This window comes from Simochromis diagramma, unplaced genomic scaffold (genome assembly GCF_900408965.1).
Source record: "Simochromis diagramma unplaced genomic scaffold, fSimDia1.1 OVJJ01000205.1, whole genome shotgun sequence".
NCBI classification, from domain to species: Eukaryota; Metazoa; Chordata; class Actinopteri; order Cichliformes; family Cichlidae; genus Simochromis; species Simochromis diagramma.
In genome coordinates, this window is record NW_024386782.1 from 9,603,346 (window position 1) to 9,614,949 (window position 11,604).

At 40.6% G+C, this 11,604-nt stretch overlaps 1 protein-coding gene across 4 annotated transcripts in view; it reads right to left on the reverse strand.

The window, feature by feature from the left end:
• LOC120727420 (laminin subunit alpha-3-like) overlaps positions 1-10,841 on the reverse strand; it is a 61,951-nt gene extending 51,110 nt beyond the window's left edge. Inside the window, exons 1-2 of one of the 4 annotated variants that reach the window (XM_040021655.1) lie at positions 10,128-10,833; positions 9,434-9,586 (exon numbers count right to left, since the gene is read on the reverse strand). In XM_040021655.1, the coding sequence (XP_039877589.1) occupies positions 9,434-9,586; positions 10,128-10,391 (417 nt within the window). In that variant the 5' untranslated portion in view covers positions 10,392-10,833. Of the gene's footprint in view, positions 1-9,433; positions 9,587-10,127 lie in introns of all 4 variants that reach the window. The other 3 variants (XM_040021657.1, XM_040021659.1, XM_040021660.1) reach the window with 3 other exon arrangements.
• Positions 10,842-11,604: the final 763 nt, after the last annotated feature.

An 11,604-nucleotide genomic window follows, 5' to 3' on the forward strand; every position in this document is an offset into this window, starting at 1 on the left:
CCAGCATCTGCGGCTTCGTACTGCCGTGAGGTCTGACTTCTCAACACCCACAACACAGGGCTGTGTGGGTGGGTGTCAAAAAGGTCAGAGTTTTAGCTTTGACAGGTTTGACAACTACCCTCTTTGCTTTTTACCACCCTTCTTAAATTCTTGACCTAGACCTGATGTCATATATATAAGGTGGAAAGCATCCAGATCTCCTCCAACCTCCTAATTAACGCAACAGAACAACAAAGCCATTCACATCCTCTCGTGACCAAACACCTTTTTAACAGCATAACAACATATTTTCCTTTCCTTGTTGGGCCTGTAGAAATGTGTAAATTAATTCTGACACACACACACACACATGCACACACACTAATCATTCCTAAACCCATCAACCCTTAACATGTCAGGCCCAAAACTGTCCACATGAATAACCCATTTTGTATGTGCGACAGCTCAGAAGTGATATACTTGCATCATTCAGTGTGATCTGCAGCCCCACTGTTGCCTCTACACAGAGGTTCTACCCTCTAACTTCACACATGCTTGCCCCTTCAGGTATTAGAGCTGTGGAGCTACAAGATCTCAAAAGAAAAGAGCTGACTGCATGACCCTTAGGTTGTTATACTCCTTTTAGGCATGCCTGCCACGTGGATCTCTTCAATTATAATCTTTTTGTGTAGATCAAATGAAGTGTACTGTAAAATGAACTGGTTAGGGTTTTCTCACAGCTTCCTCAATCATCAAAATGTTGTGTCAAACATTTCCATGTCTTTTATTTTATTTTATTTTAATGTTAAACAGGTAGGAAATGAGACATAAGCTAGCAATACTGCTAGCAATATTGAACATCATAATCCCAAAGTCCAACCAAAGGGTACAACCAAAAAAAACTAAATCTAGATTGAGAGCACAATCCTGACAGTGAGCGCCTGAAAATCTGATATAAAATCAGAAGAATGCAATTTAAAGGAGGGGAGGCATCACCTTCTGTTACAGTGGATCACCCGTGCCAGACAGGACACGTAGCACAGTGGGGATGGAGCAGTTGCACTCCAGTCTGTAATAATGCAGTGTACAACTGTTTGTCTGTGTGCAACAGGTGGGCTGTGGAAGGAGAAGGGGGTAGTCTGGTATGTTTTTCTCTGTCTCCATGACAGAAGTTATATGGTGACGACGAGCAGTTGGCTAAAAATTGCACGAGAAGTATTTCTGGTAATAATGCCGTACATTTCTACTTCTGCTTTGAACATTATGCACTCAGTCGCCACTTTATTAGGTAAATCTGTTCAAATGCTTCTTCACTTAAATACATAAGTAGCCAATCACATGGGAGCAACTCAGTGCATTTAGCCATGTACGCTTAGTTGAAAATTCCTTGTCGATGTTAGATATTCGAGGAGAATTGCCAGACTGCTTTGAGCTTATAGGAAGGGAACGGTAACTTGTATAACCACTTGTTACAACCAAGATGTGCAGAAGAGCATCTCTGAAACTAGTTGAACATTGAAGTGTTGGGTGACAACACTACCACAACAAGTGCCACAGGAAACCGTGTCTACAATTCACACAAGAGCAACAAAGTTGGACAAAAGAAGATTGGAAAAAAGTTGTCTGGTCTAATGAACTCACATTTCTACTGGCAGGGTCAGAAACAACATGAAAGTATGGATCCATCCTGAATGGTATTAAAGATGCAGGCTGGTGACGGTGGTGTAATGGTGGGCGTGTTATTTTCTAGGCACACTTTGCCAAGAAAATAACCACTTGAGCTTCATTTAAAGACAGCCTACCTAATTACTGACCATGTACATCCTTTTATACCCACAGTGTACCCATCTTTTGATTGTTGCTTCCAGCAGGATAACACACAGTGTCACAAAGCTCAAATAATCTAAATTGGGTTCCTTGAGCATGAGTCTACTGTACTCAAATGGCTTCCATAACCACCAGATCTAAATTCAAAAGAACACTTCTGGGATGTGGTGGAACAGGAGAGTCACATCATGGATGTAACTGTGGGATTTTAATATGGAAAATCTCTGAGGAATGTTTCCAGCACCTTGTTGACTCAGTGCCACAAAGAATTAAGGCAGCTCGGAAGGCAAAAGGGGGTCCAGTGTGACAGTAGTTATTCATTGGAGGATGTTTTAAAAGCAATGCAAATTCAAAACTGGCTGTAATGTGTAGAAATCAGCGATCTAATAACCAAGTGATAGAATCTGATTAAAAAATTGGAATCTAAGCAAAAAAACAAAAAAAATATTTATAGAACACAGTGCTTTAGTAGTGATGTGTAAGATTCTGCAGCTATGTTGCTGCATTGTGCTGCAGTATACATGGGTGTATATATGGGTGAGCTATTCATGAAACAGCCCTGTCAAATGGGTCTAGGAAACTTCCCATTGCATCAATGCCTGCGTCAGTAAACCTGTGACCACTGAATAACATTACTATGTACAAACTGGTGGCGTGGCCCTTGAAAAGGTGAACAGATCCCACGTTAACCCCCACAAGCTTTTCCACATCACAGCTCCAGATTTAAGAGCTGCTGTCCAACAGTCACCCGTGATGCACTCTGCTAATGCTAACTAGCGCAGTGTGACTGTTAGTGTAGTTGTAAATATCTGCTGGGTTGGCCTGGCGCCTTGGGCAGCCCAGCTAAAGACAGGCACTTACATCACCTCCATCGTCACCGAAGCAAAAGGGATATGTAACAGCCAATGTTGTCTCAGGGGTGAGCCAACTATACAGTATGAAGAAATATTTATTACAAAGCATAGATAGGCAGTTCTTCTACAGCAATTTACTCACTTCTTTGACTGTTCAGGATTACATAGGCAAATCAAAGCTTCAATTAGGATTACAGCCTATACAAAGTACAAATCCGCTTCTAACATGGTTTCAAGAGATGCAGTGCAGCCATGCAAACTGAATCTGGACCCAGAAGGTCACCCATGCATACAAGCAAGCATCATGCATGGTTGTACATTAATGTCTATTAGATTAAACGGCATCAAGAGTGCTCAACAAGCCAGGAAAATTCAATGTTTTCAGATATAACTTCTACGCTATGTGTGTTTTCTCTTTTCTCACCACCAAATTACACCACCTCTCTATTTCTAGCCATTTATCTTGTGAAAAGAGAAGGCCAGGTCACTTTCAGCAAGGCTTAAAAGGGCCAAACTTTTGTGAGAGTCTGAGAGCACAGAAAGGATGTCACACAATACCGCCTAGAAGGATTCTAACACAAAAGGGGGCGACGGCTGCAAATAAAACATTCAAACCAACTTTTGTGGGAGGTGAACCCCCGAGAAAGAGGATTAGGTTCCAGGGGAATGTCTCCAAAATTGAGTTCTTGGAAGCTTTTTCTCTTGACGATTGCTGAATTATAGACAGAGCCAAAAACATTGCATTAACCTGAGTCACTCTCTTACCACTTTGTTACAAAGCTAAATCATAGATCTTGAACTTGTTCACATCTTCTAAAAAGTGAAAGGTCTCAGTGTGCACACTACCAAAGCCTTCTAAATGAATAACCTTCAAAACACAAATAACAAGACATTCTGCAATCAGAGGCTATTTAAAGCAGCAAAAGCACGAACATGATAAACACCAAACGACTTAAGAAATGCCTCAAAGCTAAAAAAGAATGAAACAAAACAAAACACGCAATTAATCAGAGCGTCATTTAAACTACTAGGATCCAATATTCACTCAGTCACTGCCTGACTTCTACCAATGAGAAGCAGCTCACTCTCATCAGACAGACTGCTGTAAGGCCTATAATGTTTGCCTCACATGGTCTACTCTGGGTTCACTCAGGCAGATAAGCACATGTGGTCAGGGCTCCTAAAATACATTCCCCAGAAAAAAGGAGTGACTGGTAGCCTGATACATGGCATAAATATTTAGAGGAACAATGGCTTACTTACTGTGCCCTGTAAATAGGTTCACAAGGAAAAAGGTTCTAGGAAGAGAAGCTACTTTTTGCAGTCATCAATTCATAATAAGTATGTTTCTGACAAAATGTGCTAAAATAAAAATGCACAACACAAAATGTGTATTTGTGCAACCTGCACATGCCTCTGTATAGTTATTCATTCTAAGCAAATTCCTAAACAAGTAAGTAAAGAAGCCAGTGACACCAAACATCATATTAAGGTGTTTAGGGGGAGTAACTGAAGATCACTGTGGTCGTTTCCTGATTGAAGGTAGGATTTGTCATGGGTCATAGGTCAAAAAGCCAAGAAGTCACAAAAACAGGGAGCAGCTTGCCTGCTTGCCTTGGCCTGTCTGAGACAGGGGGCCTGTGCAGTGTAGATTGCTTAGCTGCAGGCAATTTAGAAAGCGATCCTGCTACAAGAAGCATTTGACCTCTATGGCCGTTAACGAAAGCGGTGCGAGGTTTTAGCAAATGTTTGCCTGAAAACTGGTAAAAGGTAAAACACATTGTGTTTCCAAATATTCCGTCTTGGTTTTGTCTGTTAGACTCAGATTAGTTTGTAAGACAGTTTTAATCATCAACCCAGGCAAACTATATGGTGACCTGATTACAGCACTACATAAATCAGAACAGCAGTTAAACAGCACAGACATCACCCAAGGCCAATACAGCAATAAAACATCACAGTCACTTAAAATAAATAATGTCATAAATACGCATGCCAGAGTTTTTGAAAAACAAAGGTGAAAAATCAAAAGAGTTTTTTAAAGTGTACAATGGCAGTAAGAGGTCAGGACCAAAAAACACGGGTGTATCAGTAATCTTTTATCACGATGTGTAAATGCTGCACCTCCACATTCTCATTAGAAACTTTGTTCCTTAGTTCTTGTTTCTCTTCCCAACATCTCTAAAATCATTACTGTGAGGGGATACAACATACAAAAGAGATCTTAGTAAAGAAAGTGAGAAAAAAAAGTTGGCTTCATACAAAGAAATGCCCATGCAGCGACAAAAGTCTTGAGACAAAAGTCAAATATCAGGACAATCCATAACTGTCAAGAATTTTATTGTAAACCAAAAATGTCAGCCTCCTGTTGATGGCATAGGCAATATTCATTTTTCCAGGGATAATCTCATCCAGTAATAAGACAATAAATCCCCGGAATTTCAATGTCCCAATCCTGGCAATGGTTAAACTCTAAAAGTCATATTACTTTCTAAATATGCAAATTCATCTCGACTTGCCTGCGAGCCATTCCCATTTTCGCTCTTCCTCTCCAGACCAACTTGCTACATGAATGGAGACGCAGCCTTGCTCCACTCTGTGGAAGTGTTTGCTTTGTTAAGTTGAGGAACTTGGAGAGGATGCTGTTTTTGTGGGTCAGGGGAGCAAAAGGCCACAGAACATATTATCAACAATGGAGCTGTTAAAACATAAAAACTGGTTGGTTTTTCTTGCCTAAGTTGACCGTCCGTCAGTCCTAAACACCAGGACTTTTTTTTGTAATTGTTTTTAACAAAAACTATAACCAAAATCTTATTAGCCTACTGCTCAAGTTAACCAGTTTTATACATATAAAACAACTAACAAACCACTTTGCTTTTAATGTATGTTTGGGATCAGTTTTCATGCTAAAAAATTAAATTGTTATCAATCAGATGTTTTCCAGATGGCATTGCATGGTGGTTCAAAATATTTCCATCAGTTCTGATAAGATCCCAACACCCAAATGCAGATCCAAAACATGACAGAGCTTGGGTTTTACGCTCACTCGTGTACCTCTCACACTCACAATGATTTGAATCAAATTCAAATCACATTTGGATTCATCAGGCCTGTTGCCATTGTTTTACAGTCCAGTTCTTCTGTAATTTGACATACCTTTTCTCCCTGTTTCCCTGTGGCTTCTTGACAGCCACAATCCATCTACTGTAGATAGTAGATTATAAATTGTGTGTTTTTGTGACACACAATTAAAATGTAAGTTTTGAAATTTAAGCTTAAAAGTGTGGATTTGGTGCTTTATTCAAATGCAGCTGAGAATAGGTGAGTCTTCAACCTGGATTTAAATAAACTGAGTGTTTCAGATGATCTGAGGCTTTCTGGGAGTTTGTTCCAGATATAAGGAGCATAAAAGCTGAATGCAGCTTCTCCGTGTCTGGTTCTGACTCTGGGAACTGATAAAAGATGTGAGTCCTCTGTATGCAGGATATTGAAGATAGCCTCCCCCCTCTTGCCATGAATCAACACCACAGGAATATTTGACTTGACTCTGTTATCAAACAGCTAATAACGAGTTCTTTTGGATTGTTACATGTAAAAAAAAAAAAACCTTGCTGTCCGAATCTTTGTTTCTGAGACTGTTATTAGTACAATAAATGAAAATGCCCAGTTATGCCCTGACTGCTTCTTGTAGTGATGACACATGTTCCAGCCAAATAAAAAATCTAGACAAGTTAGCAAAAATAAAAACTTTAAATTTTAGTCCAACTGACAGAGTATCCAACAGAACCACACTGCCATTAAAGCCAAGGCAGCAGGATACTGGTGTAATTTATCATAGCAACCGTTCAGGTCACTTTATATCAGTTTAGTCTAGCTTCAAACTTGGCAAGCCATGCTTCAAACGGTCGTCTTTGAAAGAGACAGACCGGAAGCAGCTCTGTCAAAAGAGCCCCCCTCTTTGAACCTCATTATTCTAACATAAACATCAAGTGTGCCTTTATCTAATATCTCTCCTAAGAGCTGCACAGCCACCTGCGTTGCTCTTGAAAGAAACCACAGTACCCTTTCAGCTCAGTCTAGCCCACATATTTCACTGTATACACAATTGATCCTATGGATTTAAAAAGAATCTACAAAGCTATTAAAGTTTTACACAGAACACTCAAAGAACACGGCAGCTTAGAGCACTTTTCTGGATGATGCACAGGCTTATGTTTGTTTGGCGGAAGAAAGCCATGAAACACAGCAATAGGGTAAATAAAGCACACCCCAAACATCACATATACGAATGTAAGTAACCTGGTCAGGTAATTGATTTGGTATTCTAGAGCAAGGGTGTTAAACATAAGGCCCAGGGACCAGAATCGGCCCAGCCAACTGGACATCTTTGGAAAATATAAAGGACATTTTGACTTTTAACTGCATTTTCATACATTTTACAGCTCGTCCTACTAATGAAGCCCTCCCCCACAGTCTTTCATACTACAAAAAAGTAATGAAGTAAAAGAAAAGTTCTTGTTTATTTCACTATCTACAATAGTAATGTAAGTTTTTTTTTTTTTTTGGGGGGGGGGGGGGTTGTTATTGTTTTTTACAATGTATCCACAGTCAAATAAAGAAACAAATAAATAAATACTATATTTTTGTGAATTAACCAAAATTTTTCTGCTTTATATTTACAGTCTGCACAATGACCTACCAAAACTTTTTTCTGTAATTTTACACATTTATTTTTGAACAATTTAAGCCCAAAGAGTTGTGCTGGCAGATTTCTTTCATTAAATAGAGCAGCATTTCTTTATCATGTCGTAAAACTTAAGCGTGCTGTTGAAGTTGCACTTCTTATACTGAGATATCAGGGATTAATGTGCAGCTGAACGTCTTTACACTGTCAGAAAGAGGGTTTTTTACGGTGGCCCTGAGAGGCCAAATGGACTGCAACTTAAGAAAAAAACAGCAATAAGAAAAACGCTGCAAAAGCACACAAGATACACCGGAAATAGGAAAAACAAAAACAGAAATAGGAAAAAACTGATTTCCAAAAGCACAAGGGAAGTGTTTCTGGGGAGACAATAACCCGACGGACCAGTTGCAGGAACCAAAATATGCTAAGAATTGCGCTGGGAGACACTCAAAAGAAGTGGAGGATCTATCGGTTTTGTGAGTTAAGAAAAGATGAGAGGTAAGTGTGTTAGCCTAACTATTAGCCTAAAAATCCGTCATCAGTATTATATGAATCATGATAAAACACACCCACCATGTTTTGGGTTCCTGCAACTGGTCCGTTGGGTTATTGTCTCTCCAGAAACACTTCCCTTGTGCTTTTGGAAATCTGTTTTTTCCTATTTCTGTTTTTCATTTTTGTCATTTTTCCTATTTCCATTGTGTTTTGTGTGCTTTTGCAGCATTTTTCTTATTGCTGTTTTTTTCTTAAGTTGCAGTCCGTTTGGCCTCTCAGGGCCACCGTAGTTTTTACTGACTTGGCCCGCTTAAGATCAAACTGAGCTGTAAAATGAGTTTGACAACCCTGTTCTATGCATCAAGGAGCTGCAAACATATGATCATATAATTAAATTACAAAAACAAAAATATCTTAACATGATTTGAGCACTAAACATTAGGATGCAAGGGCAGCAAGTGAGCATTTAGAGTCGTGGTGGGGAAAAAAAGAAAAACTGTGAGATAGGTGAAACGGGTGTGTTGTGTGTGCATATGTAGTTAAGATTGTGTTGTATTGAAGGGAGGCAGGGTTTTGTTTGGTTGAGTTACAGTCCAAGATCTAGCAACACTCTTCTAGAACCCTATAATGCAATAATACTGCTTTCCCTGCTCCTAAATAAACTGAGCATTACCACGTATTAAAGGCAGACATCTCTAAAAGCCCTGCATGTGTCCATCCTCTTGGAAGCTTGGACTATATTTAACCATGCAGGAGCTTTGCTCAGCTCAGTCTGTCTAAAAACAGAGACATAAAAGCCCACACCCATTGTCTGACACAGTGCCCACTGGGAGCCAAAGATGCAACACGTGTGGAGGGGAGCACTTTTGCTCCTCTCTCTCATTTATTTTTTTGAAGTCTTCTCCAAAGCTAGTCAAAACCCTGATCACGTAAGAGGTCCACGCCTCCACCTAAACTTCTCCTATTCAATTTTACATTCTCCTGATCCCTAATCCAGAGACAGCATTCCTCTCTTTCCTCACGGTGGATAATTGAGCGTGAGGTGCTGTTTTATGGGCCGTTAGCCAAACTCCTGCCAGAGACACACAGCTCAGGATGGAAGCATACTCTCCAGCTAAAGGGGCGTGAATCTGATTCCTGGCAAGAGTCCAACTGCAGCACATTATTCACATGATTACTGCTAGCTGAGGTGATGAAGCTCACACTGAAAACATAATCATGTTACACCTTTGGAATACTTATGAAGGGAAAAAAGAGAAGTTTAAAAAAAAGGATTTCTTTCCGGCATATCGAAAATAAATCAGCAGCAGCAAAAACAAAGCAAAGACCAATAACAAAAAGACAGAAAGTGGTACAAGAATATAACAGACTTCCCATTTCACACCAGCAAAGGTGCTCTGTCACCTCACACAAATGGAATAACTTATTTCACAGCCACAAAGCAATGGCAAAGGAAGACATAAATGTTCCTCTTCTCCCCTTGTAACATTCAGGTGCTATGTTTTACTGACACCACTGAGCTATCATTATTCACACAGCTGGTATCAACCAGGAGACATCTGTTCATGTGTAGTGTAAATTATGATAATCTCACCTGTCCAAGGTCCAGGGTAACATTCACCTCATTGTAGACAGTCCCCCTGGAGAGAGGAGGGCTCTGCCACCACCGTTCAGTCCCATCAATGGCATTGGTCACAGGGTGAGCTTTGTTTGGGTCAACGGAGTTGCAGTAGTCACAAAACTGACCCTAAAAGGTATCAGGTTGTTAGTATTCAGAAACAATTAGCAGACATGTTTAATAATGGTGGAGGTGCTTGCAAAAAAATTACCTGTACTGCCAAAAGCTTAAAACAACAACAACAACAACAACAACGACAAAAAAACAAATAAATATGATATCTTTAATGTAGATTAATGAAATTCTTGACTTGAAAAAGCTTGGGAACGCTCTTATGTGCATTTTATAGTATTATAGGGCTGTAAAAGCCTTATTACCCTGGGAGATCTCCTGAGGAAATAAGACCCCTGTTGAAAGGGCATTTCCTTTAGAAAATGTGGAACTCAACTACAATGGTGTAAAACTATTTCTGGCAGTTGTGCAACTTGGTCAGGGCGGGCAGTTAATTGTCACGGTTCCCGGAGGGGTTCCTGGTTGTACTCACAAATAGGAGCATTGGACTGGGCCATTAAAAAGGACGAGTGGATCGCTAGTTACAGGAGTTCCCACATTACAATGTAATCACCACGTCCCCATCCTTTTACGCATGCACGAACGCTTATTTCCTTACCTGTATATTTTGAGTAAGAAGTCCATTTGTAGGCCCTCCGACTAGTTTACAATATAAATCATATCTCGGTGTGCCAGCCTCATCCTGTCCGCAGGTTGCTGTAGCGGAGATCCCGGAGCCCTGTGCGAGGTTAAAGTATGGTGGATTCAAACTGAAACCTGTTAAGTCATTAAAAGTTTGTTGTCCGTCCGCGTCCCTGAAAAGCGTCAACCCAAGAATAAAAAATCCAAAGAGGAGATGAGCTCCTCTCATCCCTCTCGCCATGTTCCAAAATTACAGATCCGTGTTGCTGAGCGCAACCCGCAGCGTGCAGCGGGTCTTGTCATCTAAGGATCTCCATGAAATGCGCTAATGGGCTGCGAGTTACGCGTGGGGGCTCTCTTTTAGCGGGTTAACGCGTCTGTTAATCCCAAAACGACGCTTTTAAGTGGATCTTCTGCTGCTTGGAGGTGTAATCTATTTCCATCGCATGTCACCAAACTCAACGCAGACAGCACTGCGTGCTCTGAACCAGACGGTGCGGCACACTGGAGCTATCAGGTGTCAGGTCGATGGTCTGAGCTCGACGCTGGTCCGCTGAGTGGGGCCAAAGGTCTGCCGTCACAGCATTCACCAGAAGCTCATCTTTTGTCCTTTTTTTTCTTTCCTTTTTCGGTGTAAAACTTTTTTTAAAGGATTTAACAGTGTAAAGTCACTGCGTGTGACCCTGTTTTGAGACTTCTAGGAGCTTTTAAACCAAAACATCTCCAAACACATGAAAGATTCAGACTTAAGCGTGGGGCGGTCCCAGCTGGTGGAGAATAGAGCTGCTGCAGGTGGAGCGCCGACAACCAGGGAATTAGTATACTATATTTTTTGTAGCAACCCTTAGCTAGCGTGAAGTGTGCTGACCACCAAATTTAATTTTCCACCAGTTAATGTTATTATCTCGTTAAATAATGCGGTGTCCAATCCAATATTTTGGATTCTGAAGTGTGGCATAAAAAGGGAAAAATTGAATAACGACTGATTGTTGAATAATACGTCTGTTTATAGAAAAAAAAACTGTCTGCGAAAGCATTAAGCCTACACTCGGAACCTCATATCATGTTTTATTTGTATAGTTTTCGCGTGAATGTAGAACAGCAGAATCTGGCGCGCTCTACACCTACGAAGTGCCCCCTCCCCTCCCCAGGAGTTCACAATGACCGTATACAAACTTTTATACAGTATGACTCGAACGTTGTTGACTCTTGCACGGTGATCTTGGGGCGACCTCTAGTGGTGCATATATCACATGTCGCATCAGAGAAGGGGATTTTAGTGCGTATTCGCACATGCGAACGTCCAGATTTATGTGCCCTTTTTAACTACTGCAACCGAGTTGCATCTAAAACTCTCTCTATCTGACTTTTATTTACTTTCTTATATGTGTGACGCCACCCCTAAATTTTTTTCAGTGAAAGCAGACAATAAAATTCCGAACCAGCTTTTTCAT